Below are 24,326 nucleotides of genomic sequence, written 5' to 3'. Positions count from 1 at the left end.
AAATGTTTTGAGAATGATAATGTACAAATGTGCTTTACACAATTGATGTATGTATGGGTTGTGTTAAGAGTTGTATGAGCCCCTAATAAAATGATTAAATAATAATAATTTATATCACACACACACACACACAAAAGTTCACGGGAAAATTCTGTGATCTTTTAATTCCATTTTTGAGGCCTGTGTGTGTGTATACACACATTTATTTATAGAAGTTTATATCTATATACGTCATGTCACAGGCATTTATATATGGGCATGTACATTACGCACACACGAACGTATCTACAAATATTCAAGGTGTTCTCCGTGGCGTTTGCACAGCAGGGGAGTCCCTGTGTAGGTTGCTGTGCAGTGCTCACAAGCACGGTTGCGCGCTTCACAGTGTCTTATCGTTCTCAGTCCCTCTGCCAGTTGTCTCCTTAGTCTTTCGACTGCTTTAGGGCACAGCTTTCCAAACATATCTCACCCCTCTTCAGAACAACAGTGCCCACCCTGGCCATGAACAACTCCCACACTGTGGCCCATAATCCAGATAAAGTATCTGCATCTGCTTTCGAAGCCCTCTCGGATCTTCCCAGTGCCCCAGGGGGCAGTGTCACCCCCTTTGGGAGCCATGGCTTTAGAGGAGTTGTTGCCCATTTAGCCTGTCACATGTATTTTTAACCACAGGAAAACAAACAACACAATGTTTTGTTGCTAGCAAGTGCTTTTATCCCCTAGCCCTCACCAGAGCCACGTGAGGGAGGGGTCAACCTTTGCTGGACGAGGGAACTGATGAGCTACGACTCAGGCTACGGAGCTGTTAAGAACCAGAGGCAGGACTCCAGCCCAGGCCTTCAGACTGCATTCGGGAGTGACCCATGCCTGCACGCCCACTCTAGGCCCGTGGGTTTACTACAGTGAACTAACGTGCCAAGAGATACCGCATAGGCAAGTTCTTAACCGGTGAGAAATCCATTCATTCATTCTGGGCCTGGAGAGTGGATAAGACCAGCGCCCCTGATCCATCAGGCCTGTCCAGTTCTCTCCGGAGCCCTGCGACTCAATTGGGGATCCTGTCAAAAATCCCGCTCTTCGCAAACAATACTTACAGGTCAGAGAAATCTGTAATGAACATATTTTAGGACAACAAATAACTACAATGCTTCGATTGCCCACTGTTTTTGAGCTATGACCTTAATGAGCGGCTACTGGATTCTGTCAGTTAGTCCTTTGGAGGAAAACCATGCTGCTCAGGGCTGAAATCATGAATCTGATCGAAACAACATTAAGAAGCAAGTAGGGAAAATGTAATGATCTGGATGGTAATAGGACTTGAGTTGTCTGCTTCTCTATGGGAGTCTCTGGACTATTCCTCACAGGAGAGCAGGCTGTGCTCCAAACCCATTAGCACCAGCAGAATAGTATCATATTAGTTACCAATGGGATTAACAGGCAGATGATGCTATTCAAACATAATATGCAAATAGCAAGTGTTCTCAGAGAAAGAGCCACATACTCAAGTGACTTGTCAAAACCACACTTTAATAAGGAGATGCTTCGGGGACGAGGCTTCTTGGGGTGTCTAGTCGGGCAAGCACACTACCCCAACTTTGTGGGAAAGAGATTTTTCTACTTCTTGATAGATTAGGCCACTAAAGAGAACAAGAAGCCAGATGTGGAGCTGGATGGAACACAGGCAGCAGCAGGTCTGAGACAGCTTGGGCTCTCCTCTGGTCTGATGTCCACGTCTCCTCAAGAGTCCCCTGTGCTCAGGGTCACGTCCATGAGGAGGAGCAATTCAGAAAGGGGGGTGGGGGCGGTGAGAAGGGCCGCACAACTGGAAGAATACCATCAGTCACTGAATTGTCAGGGTAGAAACGATTGAATTGCTGGATGGCCTGCGGTGCACATTCTCAACAACAGAAAGAAAATAAACGAGAAAAAAGCTGCCAGACAAACCAAACAAAGAACCTACAAGCCCCTTAGAAGCCCACTGTGTTGTTCTTGCTCGACAGACAGACTCATTGTTCTAGACAGCCAGGGCGCTCCGAGGACCTAACGAGATGATTCTGAGAGCAGCATGTGAACCAACCAAGGTTTCCAGACTGCACATGGGAAACCGGTTGGCTTTTTACTGGAATGCACGTCAGTCGGCGTATGACCTGTGTCACACACCCAGCACTTTATGTTTATTTTCCTCAGTGCCTACTGCCACCTAAAAGCCTAACGTGATCCGATGTGGACACGGTCTGAGGATACACGTCCTTCACTCTGCGCTGGACCAGCTGTGGACAAGAAGGAGCTCTCCTGGGGCATTTCTGAACGATGGCTCTAACAGCCTCTTCCTGTCCGTTTCATGGGAAAACACTTTTTCTGACTTGATTCTGTCTCAGTTGTTTCTCCAACCCAGGCCCTTCTCTTTAAATCTGCTTGGGTCACCTGAAGCCACCATGAATAGGTCAGCCCCAGCTTCTCCCTTGATCAAGTGAGGATCATAATACCTTCCTCTGGGGGTCACAATGAGAGTCAGCATGTGAAAATCCCCAGCATTCTGTGGGCCGTGGACCCTCTCCAAACTGACAGAGGTGGTGGACCTCACTGCCATTAGATACACGGACACAATTCTTTTAACCATGATTTTTAGTAAATTCAGAATACCCTGAATTCCTATTTGGGAAACAATTCAATTTAGCTGAACAAAGGGTTTTTTGGGGGTCTTACATTTTTGTCTCCTCGTGCACTGTGCCTGTTCAGGAATGGGGGCAGGTACATTCAAGACCCACTTCCTGGAACATGTCTAAACCACCAGCCTAAGGGCCCTGATCGCTAAAGGAGCCACCTAACTGCTCCTCCTTATCTCCAAGCAGCAGCAAGGACCAGTCAGAAAGATCAGGCTCAGCTCAAAAGTCTCCGGTCTCAGCAGAAGATAATCTAAGCACCTATCTTACCCGACAAGAGCGTGGCCCTCAACACTCCGCCAGCCACACTGGCTGTCTGCCTGCTGTTCCTTGCATCAGCCAACCACCCGCCCTGCGGCCTCAGGGCCTCTGCCCTGGAGGGTCCCTCTCCACGGTGTCTCCAGATATCCATGCCACTCAGCCCTTGCTGTCTGCGCCAATGCCGTCTTAATGTCTGGTTGTGGCCAGGTGCCATACGCTGGTTCTGATGCACAGCTACCCCACCACAACAGAAGGAAACCCTGCTCGATCCAGTGCCATCCTCTCAATTGTGCCGATGTTTGCGCCCATTGTTGACAGCCGCTGTATCAATCCGTCTCATCACGGGTTTTCCTCTTTCCCTTGACCCTGTATTTTACAAGCATACGACCCTTCTCCAAGGACAGGTCCCTCCTGACAATCGTCCAGAGTATCTCAGATGAAGCCTAGTCTTCCTTCTGGCTGTACTTCCTCCAAGACGGATTTGTTCTTCTGGAAGCCAATGGTGTGTTCATTATTCTTGTCAGCACCTTAATTCAGACGCACCGATTCTTCTCCTGTCTTCCTTATTCACTGTCCGTCTTTCACATGCTCACGGGGCAATGGAAAATACTATGATTTGGAGCAGGTACACCTGAGTCCTCAAAGCGACATCTTTTCTCTTGAACACTTTAAAGAGGTCTTTTGCAGACTTGTCCAATGCGAGTAATTTTATTTCGTGGCCACTGCTTACCTGCGCATTGTAGATCTAAGTAACAGGAAGTCTGTGGTAATCACATAATTTCGTGTCAACTTGAAGGTCTAGAGAAGTGTAGGGGGGTCTAGCCTGTCAGTCAGGTCACAGCCTGGTGGTGCCTCTTGGTGGGCGTGGCCTTCGCATAAGGAGGATCCTGGGAGCCTCCCCCCTATCTCTGCCTTCACCTTCCTGCTGGGTGACCCTGGTTGCTGTGAGCCCTGTGACGTGGCCACTGCCATTGGAGCCACACGACTTTGAATTTACGAGCTTCTCCACCACTGCGTGAGTCTGAAGAGGGACTTGTGGACTAGTATGTGAACTAAGGACTTGATTTGGACTGGGTTGGGATGTGTGCTTGATATATAATAACTTACCGATATAAAGCTTTCTCCTACACATATATATGGTAAGTGTCCCTGGATTTGTTTCTCTAGTCAAACCAGCCTAACACAACGTCCCTGACAACTGCTCTTTCCTGCACGTAGCATGATGTTGGTCCTTGGTCCAGTTGTGAGGGTTTTTGTTTTTTCTTTTCACATAGGCATGATCCACCCTCTTAAGAGAGGCCTTCCCTTCCCCTACAACCCATCTAAACTTATGTCCTCTCCCCATGACTTTACCTGGCTTTACTTTCCTACAGGAAACTCACCAACATCTGGCATATTACATATTGTTTATTTAGCAGTTAATTAACCGATTGCATTTATCTACTCTCCAGTAAGAGCCCTGAGGGCAGAAGCGTTTTCTTGGCAACAGACAACCAACATATATTTGAATGACTAGATGATGAATGAAATGGATGGATCAATAAATAAGAGTTCAAATTCTCTTCTTCCTATTGTCCTTAAGGCATAGCTAATTCTTCCTTTCCTGAACTCTGTTTGGACTTATCTTTGCCAACTTCCTAGCCATTCATCATTGCTATCTTGTGAAATTTCTTACACTGCTTATTCTGAATTACTACAGCTTATCTCCTCTTCTTTAGCTGTTCACATGCTTCTTTATTTTTTCTCCACTGCATCGCAGAGCCATGTAGAGATAGAGTATCATCCGGTTTTTGTTTTCCTACTTGGTAATAATGCACAGTGTCCAGAATTGATTAAGGTTTGATAAATACTTGTTCAGTGTTCAATAGTGATATACCATGTTGTTACTTCAAGTGAATTGCGATAAGGTTAAACAATTGTAGTTGATTAGAATGAGATTTAAGCCGAAAGTCTACTAAAATAATTACTGTTCTCTCAAAAATGAACCTAAGCGAAGTCCCAGCTCAGAGAAAAGAGGGAGGAAGGGAGAGGGAATGGCTGTCTCTGAGCTCAGACCAGCCATCTGCTTCACACTCCCTTCCTCCAGGGATGTCACTCTGTCCCTTTTCCTATTACCAGACAAGACAGCATCTAAAATCCATTTCTCATGCCCAATTCCTAGACAGTTCCCTGGCTCCATCTCAGATACCTGTGCTTTTAAAACACTCTGACATTTGGAGGGGGGCAGTGGGGAAATCAGTTCTCTAGCATTTTATCTCCACCTCTAAATTCTATCTACCTAGACCAGTTGTCAGTGAGGCCTGGGTTTTAAGAGATTCGGCTGTGTGCACGCTAAAGACGGCGTGACTGGACTTAAGCAGGAGAAGGCGTCAGCTCCACAGACTCTCAGATGCTGGCCCTGGGCCTCAACTTGGAGACCCGTTTCTAACTGAGCTCTCAGGGAGGCTGAATCCAGTGAGGTCAAACCAGAAGGAAAATGGGATGCTTTTAGGAATCAACCTATCATTAGACAAAGAGTTGCTTTCAAACCAGTCTGACGGAGAACATCAATTGTTAGAGAAGGGTCAAGGCCGTGTGGGGAAGATCCCTCCAGGAGCAAAGACAGGTGAGTAATGGCAGACCTGCCTGCACACAGCGCCAACTGTCCTCACACATGACCATGGTGATTTACAATGTACTCTCAAGCTGGAGAGAAAGAGGAGTGTGGTAAGGGGCTCAGGCTGTTGAGGTCAAAACATACGTGTGTAGGTGTGGCCATTCTGAGCTGGCCAGCATTCTATGGACAAAGGCAATTTTACTCCGTTTCTGAGTGTCCGGGTGGGAAGTCGATCTGTATTCTTACTCTACAAAGAATTCCTGGAAGTCCTCCCCAATCTCTGCACAAATATGGGCAAGGCTGTTGTCCTGCTTACCGTGTCTGCTGATGAATCGGATACAGCTTTCTACCACCAGAGGAATCGCCTGGCTGGAATCCTGACAAGCCAAGAGAAAGAAACAGGGCACATTAGAATCTTCAATCCAGGGTGGCCCAGGGGCAAAGAAACAGGCCACAGTGTTCGGAGGCTGTCTCGGCTGCTCCAGCAGTCCCAGTCTTGCCTCCATGCTCCTGAGCACACACAGGCAGAACTCAGACGTATTGCGGGGTTGGTTCCGGACCTCTGCAATTAAGCGAATATTGCAATAAAGCAACACACAGAGATATTTTGGATTCCCAGTGCATATATGTTTAGATACTTCTTTCAGTCTATAAAGAGCACAATACCAAACAAACCAAACCCACTGCCATCAAGCTGATTTGACTCATAGCAGCCCCCTATACGGTTTCTAAGGTGGTAAATCTGTAAGAGAGGAGAAAGCCTCATCTCTGTCCCATGGAGCGGCTGGCGGTTTTGAAGCGCCAGCCTTGCAGTTAGTAGTTCAATGCTTACTGACCTTATGAAAAAGCCTGAAATATTGGGAGGATCACTAAGATGTGACCCAGCCATGGAGTGAGCTGAGCACATGCTAGTGGAGAAAATGGCACTCACAGACTTGCTCAACAGGGCTGTCACTGACCTTCAATGGGCAAAATATACATGCACATATTTACATATGTGCAAATATTAATAAACAGAAATACCTGAGAAGTGCAAAGAAGCAAAGTGCAGTAAAACAAGGAATGCCACCCACATGCCTTAAACTCAATGTACCATAAACTGAACTAATCATCTTTTAGCCCAAACCAACTCCCCACTGCCGACCAGCCACCCATTCAATACATCCTGCCAATTTTGTCTTTGAAATCCCTTCCCCATTCTTTGCATCTCCACTGCCACCACCTAGCCCTCAGCACCCCCACCCCAGCTGCCCGCCAACCCATGTTTCTCTTCCCTCACACCGGGCTTGGGTGAACCTTCAAAACGTAGTTCTTATCATCCTCCCCCCCCCCCCATCCCCCCATCTCTCTGGTCCAGCCACACAGACCTTCCTTCTGCTCTTCAGGGAAGCCCTCCTTTGCCTCAGGCTCCAGGCCTCAGTGCAATGATCTGTCCTCAGGGGCTCTTCCTGGATTCCACAGCAGAGATCAAGCCCCAGCACCCTGTACTTAGTGTCACAAGCCTCCTTGTGATGTTAATTGTGTGGGTGGAAACATTTGCGTTTGTCAGCACCACAGCTTAAACTCCACATGGGCAGATCCTATCTAGGCCCTTTCTTGTGTGTCCAGGGCTGGCCATGTGTGTTAGTCTAGGTACTCTGGAGAAACAAATCCACAGCGATTCATGTATAAGAGAGAGTTTTATGTAAAGAAAACGTGCATCACGAAAACATCCCAACCCAATGCTGCCCAAGCCCACAAGTCCAACATTAACCCATGAACCCAACACCAGTCCACAGAGTCCTCCACCTCACAAATCAGAGGCAATGATGCCAGGCTGGCACAATTAACTAACTCATCATGACAACTCTCACAAGGCCAGGGGAGCTTCAGCTAGGGCGTGTCCATGGTGTACAAAATAGGAAAGAAGGGAGAAGACACTTTGGGAGAGGCCCTCTGGTACCGAGCAGGGACGCAGGGCTCAAGGCCCACCTCTGTGCTGCCCTGTCGCTATGCGGCCCTTGTGTGTCATTTACATTCTCTTTTATTTCAATAAGTTATTTCATTGGGGCTCTCGCAGCTCTTCTTCACTTAAATTCTTTAGGCCTCAGTTTGGCATCTACAAACTGACGAGCAGACTGGGGGTAAGGACAGTGACATTTCCTGTTGGCACATGAAGATCTGCGCTTCCCGTTTCCAGAGGACTCAGGGAGGTGCTGGGCCAGGTACGAGGTGCTCTCGAGGGATTGGTCCTGGGAGCAACCTGGTGGGTTTATTAGTGGATATATTAGTTGATATTATTTCTTACTAAACTCACTTTACAAATGAGGAAACGAAGGCTCAGAGGTCGCACAGCTGCTTTGGGTTCCACAGATGGTAAATGGCAGAGCCGGGACTCAAACCCAGGAAGTCTCCCTCTGACCCTGAATACCTCAGCTCCACTCACACTGCCTCTTCAGACACAGGCAAGTAATATCTGGGGTGCACAGCAACCACCACCAAACCCTAGCAGGCTTTATCATGCGGCTGTGGCCAATAATTCAGGCCTGGGAAGACGGACACCTGGCAGAGGGGCACTGAAGCAGCTGGAAAGGGGAAAGGCCTTCTGATGTTAAGGACAGAGACTGGACAGTCCAGAGGGCTGGCTCCCTGTGAGCAATGCACATTTCCCATATCCACCTGGCCCTTGCTCCTGGCTTTGCATTTTCAACTGTACCCTGGGCCTGGCCACTGCCAGGTTAGCAGCCGGGCCTCCTGAAGGAGTCAGGCAGGGAGATGAGCTGTCAAGGGCTCCAGTTCCCTCGCTTGCTGGGAACCAAGGATGTTGCCAGAGAGATTCGGCAGGTCCACTTTGGGGCTGAAGTCTCGTCTACCCAACTGTTCTCACGACCTCCAGACTGTAGGCCATCTCCCTGGCTTTCCAGGCCCAGAGGCCAACACCCGCCCTTGTGCCAGCATCGCTGACTTTGCCAGGCTGACGGTGGGGGAAGATTCTGGCAGAAGAGCGGGCTTCATTCTCCAGCCACCACCAAAGACTGGGTTCCACTATAAGGAAAACCCAAAGCCCCACCTTCGGGAAGTCTGTTTATAAGACGCTCTGCTCTGATATTTTCAATTACCGACAGTAGCAGAGGACAAACTGCCAGCATCCTGAGATGGTTGCATCGAGTGTCGCTGTCCCCAGATTTCTGTACAGGCAATGTTGGTCACGATCAAGATCAGCTCCCAAATGTGTCTTTAAATTGGATTTAAAGGTCAAGTAGGAACAGGGGCACACGCTCATAGTTCACCTACTTTAGTGTGTGAGAGAGGAGCCTTAGTGGTGCTGTCGGTTCAAACCCACCAGCAGCTCTGAGGGAGAAAGTTGTGGCTGTCTGCTCCTGTAAAGGTTTACAACTTTGGAAACCCTGCATTAGGTGGCTATGCATCAGCATCAGCAGCAGGTGTTTGGTTTTAGTGCATGAGGAGGCTCGGTGGCTATTTTATCATAACTGGGATGAAGACTTGGTCTCAAGTAGGGGCTTGTTCTATCTTTTCAAAGTGAGGGAAATTTACATACCATTAAAGGGCAAGTATGAGTAGTCCACAGTTGTCTATTAACTGTCATGTCTTTAACCACAGACTTTATATACAAAGACTCAGAGGGAGTGAGGTTGGAAAACTCACAGGCCATTGGTCCAACATGTTATGGGATGGCATAATTCTGCTGGGATGTGCAGAAATGGAGGATTTCTGATTTTCAAAGAGGCCGGAAGCAAGGCATCAAAGATGCTATCCTACATGCCCAAGGTTACCCCTAGTCCAGCAGAAGGCCCCAGAGAGACAACCTGTGGCCTTGAGACCGATCTCCTCTAGAAGGTCATTTCCCGAGCCCCTGCTCTAGTGGAGCCCAAGGCAGCAGCCACTGGAGCAACAAAAGGACCAGGCCACAGGCGCCAGCTCTTCCTGCCCCTCCCCACTGGGATGCTTCCAAGAGCTGAATGAATGCCTCTGCCGGGACCAGCCTCCGGGCCGTGTGTCCTGCACCTCGCCACCAACTTCGCATACAGCCAACAGTGTTGGGTCACAGTGCGTTTTTAGTCACCATGTCTGTTGTGTGCTCGCTCACCCTCCCCAGTGTTACAATCAGGCCATTTCAGTCTACTCTTGACAACATGTTTGGTCAGATAATGTCAGGGTAGCAAAGTCACTTTAAGAAGCAGGAGGCGAAATGTCCCTCCATCCATCAGATAGCGAGTAATGGTGGCAGAGTGGTAGCATTCTTGCCTTCTATGTAGGGACCTGGATGCGATGCTGGGCCAGTGCACCTCACACAGTCTCCATCCCTCTGCCAGGGGAGGCCTGTGCGATGCTGCGATGCTGAGCAGGTGTCGGCAGCTTCCGGATGAAGAGGGACGAGAGAAGAAAGGCCTGGGAGTCTCCCACCAAAACTCAGCAATACAGTCTTGGAGCACTATGGCCATGCCGGGCTGTGCCGTGCTGCATTGATTTGGGGTCACTGCTGGCTGGGCAGTAGCTAGCAGCAACCACCCAAAGCAGGAAGAGCGGCAGGCGAGGCTTGGGAAATATCATGAAGCAGGGGTCTAGTGACTTGCCGGAGAGAGCAATCAGGGAACAATCGGAGACTACCTCAATATGAAACTGCTTGGAAGGGTTTTTCATGAGTGAAAGGATTAGGAGTTTTTGTCATGTACTGGTCTCCATTCCACTTGCTAGACTTCTGTCTTCACTGACGGAGAAAAGACAAGTCTTAACAGCTGATCAGACGCAAGTGATGAGACAAAAAGAGAGGTCAGAGATCAGATGTGGGGGCTCGGGCTGTGGACCTTGGGAGGAGGTTCCCATGAACAGAAGAGGAGGAGGCAGGGGAGCTGCTACGGAAGTTACAATGTGGTGGCGGAGGCAAGGAGACGAAGCTGGGGGAAGAAGGTGCTCTTGCAACTCCCCAGTGTAAATGTGCAGGCAGCCTGCTGGGAACCAGAGCCAGAGCCTGAGAATGACAGGGGCACCCAAAAAGGGCATGAGGGAAGGGCGTCAGGCTTCTCCGGGGACAGGCCGACAAGGTCAGTAATGAGGTGCCAACTCAAGAGAGGGTCAAGTCTTGGAAAACTGCCCACATGCAGGGTGCTAGAGAGAGCCGGGCCAGCATAGCAACGGTCGGGAGAGAACTTGAAGGGAATGAGCCAGAAGCCACAATTTTGCAGAAAAGTCTGGGATGATTCGTGACCCTGGTCTTTGCTAGGAACTGGAACTCATCCGGAATCCTCAAAAATAAAAGCTTCCAGATTCTTCCTTTGGTTTGACTGAAGCGCCGTAACAGCCGCCCCCACCCCACCCCTGGCCACACACACATTATCTCCTGATTACTTACACAAGGTAACAAAGCTCCTAGGTTACTACTCCCTTTTCTACCTTCCTATCTGTTTGAGGAGAGCTCTCTGCAGATCCACCATTGGGCCTGGAGCTCCTGGAGACAGCGGGCAGCAGAATGAACTCCAGGTCTCTGTGCAGTGGAGGTGTGGCAGTCTCTAGTAAGTCTTACGCAGATCCAGCACCGGCAGATGCTCTTTTCTGCAAGTGCTTGGCTATGGCAGGATGCAAACCAGCTGGGTGCCGGTCCCTCTTGTGTTGAGTCCAACCAGGGTCACACATCCCTGCCCACTTGAGCTAGCCAGCTAACTGTGGCCTCTGCTCTTGCAGCCAGTGCCATGCCTGCAAGGCCCTGACACAGATGCCCGTCTATAAGCAGAGGCCTCATTCCAGGCCAGGGACAGATGGAAAGGAACCAAGTCCAAGTCCAAGTCTGTTCTCAGGAAAGGGGAAAAAAGGCTTGCTCCATCTCCAAGACACTCCACCTCTTGATTCTAAAATTCAATAAATGATACCTGGGAGGCGGGCCATTCTTTTCCAGGCTTAAATGAAATTAAGAAAGGAAGATGAAGACAGGAATGGAAGAATAAGAGATACAATGAGATTTTTATCATGTGTGGTAGTTACCTAACTTCATGTCAACTTGAAAATATATAGAAGCGTAGGGATGGTATCAAACCTGTCAGCCAGGTCACAGCCTGATGGTGCCTCCTTATGGGTGTGGCCTTCTCATAGGGAGGCCCAGGGAACCTCCCTCTCTCTCTGCCTTTACCTTCCTGTTTGCTGACCCTGACTGCTGCCAGAACTCTGTGAGGGGTCTACCGCCGATGGGTCCACATGGCTTTGCACCCACTAACCTGTGATATTCCTGTATCACTGCTTGTGACTTCCGGAGTCTGAAGAGGGACTTAAGGACTTGAGTTGGACTGGGTTAGGATGTTTTCCTGATATATAAAGCTTCTCGATAGAAAGCGCTCTCTTATATATGTGTCTGGATTTGTTTCTCTAGTCAACCGGGCCTAGCCCAGCCAGTAAAAAAAGGTGCAATCGCAACGGATGGCACTGTTGCTAAGACAAGGGCGGCAGTGGAGAGGACAAAGAACTAGTGACGTCAGAGCTAAGATACATGGGGGTCTAGGCTGCCTCGGGCCCCCAGTGGGACCACCCAGCCAGCCAGAGCAGCCAGATCGGCTGAAAAGCTAGCTGGAGTTGCCAATACCACAGAATCCTCCACATGCGATTAGCTCTCCTTGGCTAGAGCCACTGTGAGGTGTCCAGAGGAGGCCTTGAAGCCTCTATCAGTTCCCCCGGCAGACGTGCTGCCCTGTGCTGCCCAGTGCTCCCTGCCGACTGCTTAGCTGGTGTGAACTCGTCAAAAACCGCTCCAAACTCACTGCTATCCAATCAGTTCTAATTCATAGTGACCCTATAAGACAGGGTGGACCCAGACGGTCACTCTTCACTGGAGTACAGAAAGCCTCATTTTTTTCCTGCAGAGGGGCTAGTGGTTTCGAACTGCTGACATGGTTCCCAACCCAATGTATAACCCACTGGGCCACCATGACTTCTGTGTGAGAGCTTAGGGGACTCAAATTCATTTCTGTATTTTCCATAAAGTACAGTTAAGAATTCTAATCTGCTACTGCAGAAGAAAAATAAAGCCTCTGATTATGATTTTTTTTTTATGATTATTTTTTAAAGGCTCGCAAGTGCCGTTGACCTTGCAGTCACGTGCACAACCGCAGTCTTCCACCGCTGACCTCCCACCTCCGCGCATAGTTGGCATGTGTTAGGAATACGAAGCAAAGAACCACAGCAGCAGAAGCCTCGCTGCAAACAAACAGCTGCAAAAGGGGAACAAGACTGCCTGCTTGAGGTGTCAGCTGGTGTGTGATGTGGCAGATTGCAGGCTGGAGGCTCTCTCGGTGGTCTCTCAGAGGCGACGCTTGTTAAACAAAGCCCAGCGCAGCTCTTTGGGTACACAGTTCTGGCATGATCTGTGGTCATCCAAAGCAAACCTGGTACAAAGGAAAAGCTACCACCCTGAAGCTGCCATGCTGGCGAACACACAGTGAGTGAGCGGAACATTCTAATCTCAGCTGGGAGGTGAGGGAAGTGCCCGGTCCACCACTGACTCTTGAGCTAGACCAGCCGGCTCTCGCTGGGCCCTTACCTGTTTCCTCACGGTGGAGCTACGCCTGCAGTCGACCCCGCCGAGTCAGAGGACAGCATCCAGGAACGGGGATGAACAAAAGAGAAAAGAGGGACAGGATGACACAGACACCACGCCGACACCCAGAAGGCACAGTGTGCTGAGCAAGTAAAAGATAATCTGGCGCTTGATGAGGCAATCAGCAGACCCAGACGTGGCTAACAACACGCTCACTGATCGCCATGTCAGCCCAGCGCAGCTCTTTCTTCCCATACGCACAGAGGCTCTTGCTTGTCATGTGCCCTGCTGCTTGAACCCAGGGCAGGAGGGAAGTGGGTAAAGTTGCTGTGAGTTGTCTTTGGGTTAGACAGTGTGGTCTCCATCCAGTCGATGCCCACTCATGGCCAGCCTAGGCCCATGGGGAATAGAAAGCCTTATCTTTCTCCCTACAGGGGGCTGGTGGATTTGAACCAATGGCCATGACAACACATAACCATTACACCACCAGTGTCGCACAGGGATGAGCTGGGGAGCCGCTTCTCGTCATTGAGAAAGGGCAACGTCCGGTGGGAAGGAACCACGGCAGGCTTGAGGGCAACGGTGTCCAAGCTGTGTGGCCTCGGAAGGTGCTGCTGGGAAGGGATCTGACTCGGAAGGACAACACCCAGAGCGCGTAGAACAGCGCTGCCAGGGTTGAGTGCAGGCAGGGACCAGCTTCCAGCTGCAGGCCCCTCTGCTCCTCCACCGGACCACTCCTAAAGGACCTCTTTGCCGCCCCAGGGCTCCGCAGAGCTTGTGTAATTCTCTTTCTTACAGCCGAGGGCACTGGGGCTCAAGGGAGGGCAGTGAGTAGCAACAGGGAATTCAATTCAGGTCTTCTACTACCCGCAGGGTGCTGGTCCTCTGCAGGCACGGGGCTTGTGGTGAACTTGAATGAAGGCTCTGCCATCACGGTACAGTTTCCTCCAGCCATCAAGACGGGAACCCGAATGGGATCTTCACTGTGACCCACAGGACAGACCAATGAAAGCCAAATGAAGCTCTCTCTAAAGAATGAGGCCCTAATTGAAAATGGCCTCATGATTATTGTGTGTGTTGGCAGATATCCCTGGTTGATATAATGGACTAATCCGGGGTCTCAGAGGAGCCCCGCCCATTAAAGTGCTGACCTCGGTGGAATCAGGACATTTTTAAGCATCTGAGAAAGGCTGGCTTGGTGATGTCTCCATTCTCGTCAGTCCTCACAGTGATTGGGAGGGAAAAATACTTGCCTTGGGTAGGGGAGGGAGAGGTGGGTGGGAAAGGGACTTGGGATGGGGCGGGGCAGGTTGCACACTTGCTCATCAGGCAGGGATTTCAACCAATGCTGTTGGGCAAGTCAATGCAATGTCGTATTTCATTATCCAGCACCAGTCACCCTTTCCACCCATGCAAACAAACAAACAGCCTCAGCTCACGTGCCATGGCCAGAGTGTCCTTTTCTGGGTCAGAGGGTCCCCCCAAAGCCCACATGGTGAAGGCTGGTGGCCAAGGTCAGGTGACCAGGATCTTTGAGAGGCAAACATTCCTTCCCCTTGCACTGTGGTGGCTTAGAGGAGGCCTAGGGACTGTTCCAGCAAGTGACAACACCCTGCCCCCAGTCCTGTGCAGCTCCCAACACAGCCCGTTTCCATGTGAAACCAGATGGGAGTCAGCAGGGCAGAGGAAGGATGCTCCCCCGCCCCAGCCACTCGTCGACACAGTGGCTGAAAGCCCTAACAGCTCAGCTCCTTGGCTCGTTCCCAGGCTGGTGGGGTGGGGGGGGGCACCCTACCCATGGTCCTCCTCCTCCTCCCCCTTCCCCAGAACACCCAGGCCACACCTACCTGGCCAGGCTGCAATCTGTCCGCTGACCTGTCAGGAAGAAAAAGGCAGAAAAGCACATGGTAAAGGGGACAGGCTGAGCGAGGGAGACTTGCTCCTCAGTCACTACGCCCTGCCTTACTTCCCAGCGTCCTCGCGTGCTGCAAAGGCCCTCAACTGCGAACCCAAAGGTTGGAGTTTGTTTAAGTCCACCCAGCAACGGCACCTCAGAAGAAAGGTCCGGTGATCGGCCGAAACCGCCCAGCCAGTGAAAACCCCATGGGAGGCAGTTCCACTCAGACACACACAGGGTCACCATGGGTCAGAAATGACCAGACAGCATCTGGGAGGGAGTGTGGGAAGGTGACCCACGAGCCAGCCCCTCCCTCCCCCTCAGGCCAGACAAAGAGAAGCAGGCAGAGCCCTCTCTGCAAGTTCTGCTTCTGACACTGGTATAGTACTTGGGCTGCCTGGGCCTCCCAGTGGAGAAACAGGGGTGGAGGGGAAAGAACAACAAACAATAAGGCAGGTCATGTTTTATAGAACATGTGATTAGAAGCCTTCTTGGAGAGAAACCTAGCTTCTTATGTAGGGGTGCACACACACATATGCACATGCACACATGAGGGGGCTTCAGAGAGGTTGTGGAAAAATAGTGGAATTTATCCCTAAACTGTTTTTAAAGCCCCTTGTATGTTGAGTTTGTGTGTGGTGGGGAGAGAGGGGCAAGTATGAAAATAACATGCACATATGTGCACACACACACACACACACACAGCAGGAAGAAAGACAGAGTAGTTGTTTGGAAGTGGGGAGGGAAAAGACATGCATGTCAGATTCACAGTAGAGTCTCCTGTTAAGTTGAGCTGGTGGCAAGAGCTAAGAGCTAATGCTGATGCTGCTTCAAACACTGGTTTTCCATTTAATAGTTAGCTCAGATATAAAATTAAATGGGTCACAACCAGCTTCAAAAATAGGTCAAAGAACATTAAAATTCATAAGAAGTGTTCTTATGTTGCAAAAATGCATCTGCATGTGTCCATGAGCAGTGGTGTGAAATCCGCCGTTTGCTGTGGGCCCTGACTGGTGGAGCTGGAGCTGTTTGGACCCCCAGTAGGTGGTCAGAGAGCGCAGGCCTGGGAAGGTAAGCTCTGCTCCTGCACCCCAACCTGGTTTCTGGAAAGGCAACCCCAGGGGCAGGGGGCACAGAGGGAGCCTTTCAAAGTGGCTAACTGTTGATTAGAGTGCTGGCCACCTCCAGCCCCAGGCGCCCCAGCCCCAGCAGCTTTTCATCACCAGAGGCTGGGCTTTCATCCGCAGAACCAGTCTGCTGAGCCACGAGTCTCCACATCTGCCCATTTCCATCCTGGAATATTCATACACATCCATTATCCCCCAGGGCCGAGCACAAGGGGCTTCTGCCTGACGGTGACAAATGCATACAGAAGGCAGGGGCATGATGACTTGCACAGAGGAAGTCTGCAGCAATTTCCCCACCTTTACTGGTGGAACTTGTCATCTTCAGATGAAGGCAATTTGCAGTACTAATGGATAGACACCCCTGGGTCTTCTCCAGAGTAGCACGTTTTGGGTGTGCGTGTGCATACATATATTCATCCTCTCTCTCTCTCTCTGGTGTGTGTGTGCGTGTGCATGTGTGTGGGCGCGCACACTCAAGCTCGCATCCCAGGCGCTTATGGGCTATTCCAGGATTTCTTGACAAAAGGAAATCACAGCTATAAAGTTGTTCGCATAGTTCTGGGCTCCCTTCCAATTCCCCACAGGGCAGTCTGCTAACCCCGGGAGTAAAGATGTCCTGTAGGTAGAAGTGGGACCGCAAGGCCCAAACCTGCTCAGCCTGACTGAGTCCCCTAGATGGCGGTAATGGAAGAGAACAGCAGTTCCCTTATGGGCTTCCACACTTAGCAGAAGATGTGATCAAAGGCATTCGGAGAAAAAGGAGTCATTTGTGGAGTGAGTGCAGGGCAGGAGAAGGGTGGGGAGAAGGCTCTGGAAAGAAATGTGGGGCTACTGAGTGGCAAGTCTTGCCCGCTTCCCCAAGCCTGTGCTCAAGAATTCACACTATAGCCTGAGGCCTCTGTGTGCGGGCAGGGCTGCCTTCTGCTGAGGTGGCCACATAGTCAGGAGGGGGGCAGGGCCTGGGAGGAGGAATCCCCAACCTGAGAATCCCATTAATGACAGCATGCAAGGAGTTAGGCAGGAGACCTGGGCAGGCGCCAACTCCCCTGGGGAAGCTTCTCTTTCATCTTCTCCTTCTGTTTGACAGCCCAGGGGAGAAGGCCCAGAGTGCCTGCAGGCCAGCTCCCAGCCTCGCTCTGTCCAGGCTCTGGTGCAAATCACCCTCGAGGCAGGGCCAGTCTGCTCAGCCCCAGGACCCTTCCAAGCAGAAGGGAAGCAACTCTACCCTGAAGCACCAGAGAGCAACAGTCTGTCTTTCACCCCTCACCCACCCCCCACTTGGGGAATCCTCCCCTCTCCTCAGAGCAGCTGTCTTGCTGGTCCCCACATTCTGTCTCTGTCTTGCTGCAGAGGAGCAGGGGGTTTTAATCAAGTGTGGGAGAGTAATAACCCATCAGCCCCTGCACCCCCATCGGGGCAGAGGCTGCAGTGGAGGGCCCGGGTGGAGAGCAGCACGCTCCATTTAAACAAATGGATGATGCACATTAGTGCTTCATTAAGCACCGGCCTATTCCCATTACTCAAGCAGTCATTTGGGGCGGGCACTCCCACATCAAAACAGGCGAGGAGAAGAAACTCAGTGGTCCAAGTCTGCAGAGGCTGGGCCCACCGGCTGCGGAGGGAGGCGTGGCTCAGCCTTGGCCCCTGCCCACCCTCCAGCACAGTTCTCACACTCACTCTCGCCCAGCGTTTTCTGCAGCAGGTCGTGCTTGGCTTGTAACTTGGTGATGAGGTTCCTGCCCTCCAGATACTCCTTCATTTTCTGTATGGGAGGTAGGGGAGAAAGAACAATCAGAGAGGGAAATCACAGCTCAGCTCCACAACTCCGTTTCCAAGAGCTTAATAGGTTTCTGGCCCGCTTTCCATCTTCCCGGCCCTGAGCACATGCGCATCCGCTGAGCACCTCCCTCTACTGCTCCAGGAGCTTCCCGGGTCTGAGAAAGACTTGTGAGCCCCAAACACATGTCCTTCAGTTCTACTGACCGACGATGGGAATGGAGGGTTGGTGGGCTCGCTGAGGCTTGGTGTCCTTAGTGTGCGGACACACACCTGCCACCTGTCCCCTCCGCTGACATCCAGTCTCAACTCGGGCCCTGCCAGTGTGCTTTCCGCTGCACTAGACTAGGAGCAAGGTCAATGGTAGGCTCACCCACTGCCTCTGCTGAGAGCCTGGCCCAGACGGTGACAGGACCTCTGTCCCAGCCAGATTCTGGCCGGCCTCCTGTGCTACTCTGGTCTGAGTCCTGGCGGAAAGCTTGGGGTTCCTGAACACTCAGCCCCCGCCCCCCACTTGCACATATATGCACACGAGCTCACAGGTTCCACACATAGGCGACTCCACTTGCTCCAGTGATCAAAACATTCTCTGGGCTAGGCTTGTCAGCTTGACTGCTCCCTACTCGACCCTGCTCAGTGAATCTCCATTGCACGAGAAGGCTTCAAAAGTGTGTGTGTGTGTGTGTGTGGTGTTTCTATTACATTTTCATTGTTTTCCCAGGATCTTTTTTGAAGCCCTCTTGCATTTCCCCAGACAGACAAAATTCACCAAATCTTCCAAACAACCCTATGAACCAATGCTACCCTTATCCCCATGTTATGCCTTGGGAAGATGATGTGGCACCAGATTGAGAATGGAGGGCGTGGGGGGCACTCTATGTAAACACACAGAGCTGGGTAACACCGCACAGGGTCTAAACCAGGGCTGGGTACCATGTGGCCTGTGGGACCATCCATACCACAAAGCAGCCAACCCCACACGCCTCACCAGAGCACGGCAGCTCCAGTCACCACACCAGGGGTGGGTGAATTAAATGTTAGCAGGATGGCCTGCGAATGATGCTCTGTACATCCAAATGGCCCTTGGCAGCAGAGAAGGTTCCCCACCTGTGGTGAACCAGAGGTTCCCTAACTTATTTGGTCTACTGCCTCCTTTATCAGAAGAAAAACCCCAAATCATCAGAGAAGAAAAATTAAAAGGAAAACCTCAGCGCCCTGCCCCACCCCAATGAAGCACTTTGGTACTAGAGCCTACAGTCCAGGACAAAGTGTCTGCTCCTGCAACCCCCCCCCCCAATCTGGATCATTCCAGCGCCCTCCAGGGGGCGGTATGGCCACTCTGGGAAACCCTGGTCTGAAGCATTATGATCAAACACTCCATCCCCTTATGGCACATAACAGCAGGAGAAATTGTCCTGGTGTAAATATTTAGAGATGTGTCGAACTTTATAGTCTTTGAAGCACTTAGGACTCCCTGGGTGGCACGCTTGGCTCCCACCTGAAAGGCTGGTGGTTCAAAGCCACCCAGAGACACATGGGAGACAAGCCTGGCGATCTGTTGAAAGCCCCGCGGGGCACAGCTCTGCTTCGAAACGCGGGTCCCCCGAGTCGGAGTCTCTCACGCACCTCACACAGTGACTGTGCACAGCACTGGGAAGGACCGTCGTCTTGGCTGAGATGCAACGATGCTCTCGGAAGGGCGGCTGCCAAACGAACGGCCGAGTGTTGTGAGGCAGTGAGTGGTAGTGAGCGCCCTGGAGCCCTGCTGCTGGACCCTTGACGTGGTGCCCTTTCGCCCCCAGCAGCGGCGGCTCCTGCTCCGCCCACTTGTAAACCCCAGTCTGGCCCTGACTCACTGGCAGCCCTTGGGTAGTTTTGCGAGTGCCGCAAGCTGAATCCCGGTCTTCAAACCGGGTTCACTCCCGCCCGACCCCCTGCTGAGAATCTGCCTTTTGCTCCAGGTGTATGGAATGAGATTCATCGCTATCATCAGGTAAGGAGGTGGCTTCTCTGGAGAGAAAAGGCAAGTTCTCGGCAGGGGGCCATGTAGGAATGCACTGGTTCAAAGACCTGCTTGGTTCCAACTCACAGCGACTTTACAGCGGTCCTCATGGCCTCACAGGAGAGGAGGACCGGGCTTCTTCAGGCTGCTGTCTCTACAGGACCTAACCTTCTTTCCCCATGGCCATTGAGAGACTACGGGGCAGAAGAAAACTCCTCCTTAGGGTTTTGGAGGCTCTAAGTCTTTATAGGAACAAGCAGCTTCATCTTTCTCCCTCAGAGCAGCTGGTGGGTTTGAACCACCAACTGCATGGTTAGCAGCGCAATGTCTAACCCACTCTGCCACCAAGGTTTCACCAGGGCCCCTTGTATCACAATTGGGTAAAACTGTTAAAACTGTGATAGTTAGGTCTTTCCTTTAAGGCCCACTCAACAATAAGTGGTGGGCACTGTGAGATAACTGAAAACAGACTTCTCACTTTGCTCTCGGGCTCCTCTAGGCCACAGCGGCCCAGCACTCGGTGGAGCCGGGGTTCAGTGTTGGGGAGATGTCCAGCCGGGGAAGCCCTGTGCGACTCCATGGGCTGTTAAACGCGTCAGAGGTGACTCGAGGGCAGTGGGGTCTGGCTCTTCCCCATTAGTCCCCAATTAACTTGACCCAAACTGTTCTTGCCTAGAGCCTTGCTTCCACCTCAAACTGCTCCATCGCCCTGGCCACTTGGTTCACTTGAAGACAGTCGTCGCTCACAAGCCCACATCTCGGTGAGTTCGTGAAAAAGACTACGTGCTCCCTGCCTTCTCCAGCCACACGGCCTCCGCGTCACAGAAATGCAACAGCCAGGTTGGTTCCAGAGACAGCTTTCGAGCACTTGGTCACCAAGCAGCCCTGGTGGTAATGGGTGACATGAATTACATGCTGGGCTCACTGCAGCTCAGCAGTGTGAACTCGCTGAGGGGCAGAGAGAGGCCGTCAGGATGTGCAGCAACAACCCCAAAGAAGAGTTCTACTCTGCCCTATCGATAGGCTTTCGTTTCTTTGTGCCTTAAAGACACCACCACCACCAAAAAGCCACGTAAGGCCTTTGATTTCATGGCATTAGACTTCTAACCTCAAGGTTGGTCGTTTAAACCCGAGGTACAGCCTTGAAAACTGTTTAGACAGGCCTGCTGTGAGTCAGAATCTACTCGCTGGTGGTGCATCTGGATTACTTAGAACAGGAAGGAAAGAGACATGGTGAAAAAAAATGAGACTCACTTATCTCTATATACTTCTTACATTGGAACTTTTTATCCACAACTCTCTCTCTTAGACACACACACACAAATGAAGAGAATCAATTGCTTGCCCGGGATGCAGCCCCTGACCCTCTCCTGCCCACACAGACGCTCCTGGGTACATCTTTGCAAAGTCCCACAGCAGCACTGCCCACACAGCACTGTCCCCAAGAAGTGTCTTTCTCACAGAGGGGCTCCTCCCTCTGGCCACACACCATGTCGTTCATCATTGCCGACATCCCTGAAGCGTGGCACTGTGCCTGGCAGAGCGGAGAGGAGAGAGAGGAGAGGAGAGGAGAGGTGAGAGGCCAGGCTCACTCACTGTGAGGAGGAGCCAGTGAGGGTACCTCCTCCCTCGTCTCCACAGAGAACTTTCCTCAGCAGGCACAAGCCCAGCCTCCAGGTGTGGCTGCCCCTCAAAGTGGAAAGGCAGCCTCGCCCTACGCACAGCCTGCTCCTGGTCCCTCTGCTCCTTTGTGCTTTGGCACGAGAGCATCTGCAGCAAAACAGACTAGACTGTCACCTTCCCCCTTCCATCGGCTCTGCGGCCAGCTCACCTGCTGCCACGCGGCACTGGCTGCTCAGCCTCCTCCCAAGCGCATGCCTAGTTGAGAGCCCCGAACAGTGCTGCAGGGCAGGTTTTCGAGATCCCACCACCTTCTGAGGACTTGCATTTCCACCCCAAACTGACAGAGTCAGACTCCATGAGAGGGATTCAAAACGGCTTGCGGAAAAACGCCAATGTCCTTCTGGTCCACTTTGCCACAAATACTTGGAAGACCCTGATGCGTGGTGCCGAGACTGCCCCAGTGACTAGCAGAAGGTCTTGTTAAAGGTGGATGCTGACTCATGCTTCAAGCGGCTTCAAAAAGTTGAAGGAAGATTCCATTGTCTTTTAATTCTCCCCTTTTTACCTGACCCCACCCCACCCCCGCCGGACTTTTTGAAGCCCCCTCAAATCTGGGGTATAAAGGCAAATCCTCAGCTAGTTGGGAATGACGCTTCAGGGCCTGGGGGGTAAAAATCTCCAAGAAACACCTATGGTTAACATTGTAGTTCTCAGAGGCCTCTCTCATGAGAAGGTCCTCCCAGGAGATACTAAGGGTTTCCTAATAAGGGGGAAAGAATTCACCAGGAAAACTGTAACCTTCCAAACAAGACCAGACTGCTCAAGAAAACAGGCAAAATTCTCAAAGGAGATCAATGCAAATTCCTTCCTCTCACTCACGTTTCTACTTGTGATTCTGGAAATTGTTTTCTGTTTCGTTTTCTTCCCCCCCTCTGTTCATGTTCATAGCTCACTCGTTAACTCTGGCTGTCCCTCAGCAAACCATTAAAATAAATAACAATCTGATAAAGAGGTGTGATGGATTACCTTGGTGAGTCCCATTAAATCCCGAAGGCTCACACAGTGTCAGCTCTGACCGGCTTCCCAGCTCTGGGCGGAGACAAAGGCTGGGAGTTTCCGACTGGTGGCTGGGCCTGGGAAGAAGGTAATGCCCCTGCCCGCAGAGGCGGCTGCCCTGTTACTCCTCACTGCCCTGTCTTGCCTGTGCAGTGAGCACCCATCTGGGTGGAGACACACGGGGACAAACGGCCTTTCCTTTCCTGGAGCACTACAGTTAGAAGAGCGGCCCTTGGTTGAGTGGTTTGTGAGGGACTGCTCTTTAGGAATTACCAAATGGGAATGACAGATTCCTTGTGCAATTGCAAGGTCAGCAGTTTGAACCCACCAGACACTCCCAGGGAAAAAGATGAGGCTTTCTATTCCTGTAAAGAGTTAAGTCTAGGAAACCCACTGGGGCAGTTCAACTCTGTCCTATAGGGTGGCTATGAGTCAGAATTGACTTAAGAGTTATAGCCGCCCTATAGGACAGTTGAACTACCCCTATGAAATTTCAAGACTGTAACTGCTTACGGGAGTAGAAAACCCCATCTTTCTCCAACAGAGCAGTTGGTGGTTTCAAACTGCTGACCTTTTGGATCACAGCCCAGCACATAACCACTACACCACCAGGGCTCCTTTTTAAGAGGAAGGAGAGGGTGATCTGAGACAGAAACACAGAGAAGAAAACCATGTGAGGAAGGAGGCTGAGAGTGGAGCCATGGAGTGAGCATGTCGCGGGGTGCTGGCAGGCCCCAGCCACTGGGAAGGAGGCGCAGAATGACTTGTCCCTCAGTCTCTGATGGGAACCAGCACTACCAACACCTTGATGCTGGATGGGAGGCCTCCAGACCTCTGAGTGAATCCACTGCTGTGGTGCTGCGCCACCGTGGTGGTCCTTGGTTATGGTGGCCCAAGAGACGAATACAGCCCCTGTCTTCCTTCTGGGCTAGAGACTAGGACGAGGACATGAAGCAGGCTTCCGACTCTTTAAAAAGAGTAAGAGGCCCAAGAATGTTTTTCAAATAGAATTTTTAAAAACCTCTTGCTGTAAGCATACTCAAGTATGGGGCATAAAACTCCTGGGCCTTCACTCATGTCTTGGATTTAATTTTCATAAACCCGGGGCCCCCAATGCCCTCTGCAGCCAAGGGGAGGGGTGGGCTGGCGGATGGAGATGCAGATGCCGTCATCAAGGCTGCTTCCCTAGCACCATGCGGGGAACATTTCCCCTGTTCTCTGTCAAGTTTGAAAGCGGGAACCAGCTGTCAGGCAGAAAGCATCACGGAGTCAGTAGTAAGCCGGAGCTCACCTCCTGGTTTAATTGACAGGGCAGGGGCGTCTACTGATTTTGACCCGCTTAGCACACATTTCCTGAGGGCCAGCACAGTGCAGGCAGCAGGGAACCCCACGCTAAAGCCACCACCTCAAAACACAAGCTCCCAGGCTAGAGGTAGGTCCCCGCCTGCTCAGCTTCTGAAACAATGGGCTGGCAGCCCACGGGCTCTTGAAGATGGCTGTGGGTGTGAGACGTCCGAGGGCACAAGGAGCTTTGTGAGCTCACGGTGCCCCCAGAGCCGTCCAGAATCAGAGCACCACGGAGCTGCGGCGTTCCTGCCAGCACTTGCCGTGATGGACCACGAGAGCACTACAGAACTGGTTCTGGACACGCCACGGCCACTCGTAGCCACCACAACATTCACCTCCTGTCCCGGCCTGCCCCACACTCCTCCAAGCTTGCTATGCAATTCGTGAATCTTCGCTTCCCATCACTTGTTGCTATCAAATTGATGCGGGCTCACACACAGGCCTTCTTCAACTTCTCTG

At 51.4% G+C, this 24,326-nt stretch overlaps 1 protein-coding gene across 7 annotated transcripts in view; it reads right to left on the bottom strand.

Moving 5' to 3' along the window:
• The window catches only part of SRGAP2 (SLIT-ROBO Rho GTPase activating protein 2), a 277,777-nt gene that overhangs the window by 35,632 nt on the left and 217,819 nt on the right, over positions 1 to 24,326 (bottom strand). For all 7 annotated transcript variants that reach the window (XM_030887788.2, XM_004699842.3, XM_045298319.1 and 4 more), the window contains exons 11-14: positions 17,741 to 17,825; positions 14,887 to 14,914; positions 13,043 to 13,067; positions 5,837 to 5,897 (exon numbers count right to left, since the gene is read on the bottom strand). In XM_030887788.2, the coding sequence (XP_030743648.1) occupies positions 5,837 to 5,897; positions 13,043 to 13,067; positions 14,887 to 14,914; positions 17,741 to 17,825 (199 nt within the window). The remainder of the gene's footprint in view (positions 1 to 5,836; positions 5,898 to 13,042; positions 13,068 to 14,886; positions 14,915 to 17,740; positions 17,826 to 24,326) is intronic.

The sequence above is a fragment of the Echinops telfairi genome, unplaced genomic scaffold (assembly GCF_000313985.2).
Source record: "Echinops telfairi isolate 266 unplaced genomic scaffold, ASM31398v2 ScPeMD7_7424;HRSCAF=8462, whole genome shotgun sequence".
Lineage (NCBI taxonomy): Eukaryota > Metazoa > Chordata > Mammalia > Afrosoricida > Tenrecidae > Echinops > Echinops telfairi.
Note: the sequence above shows the minus strand (reverse complement) of the source record. Positions and strands in the feature narration are given on the sequence as shown.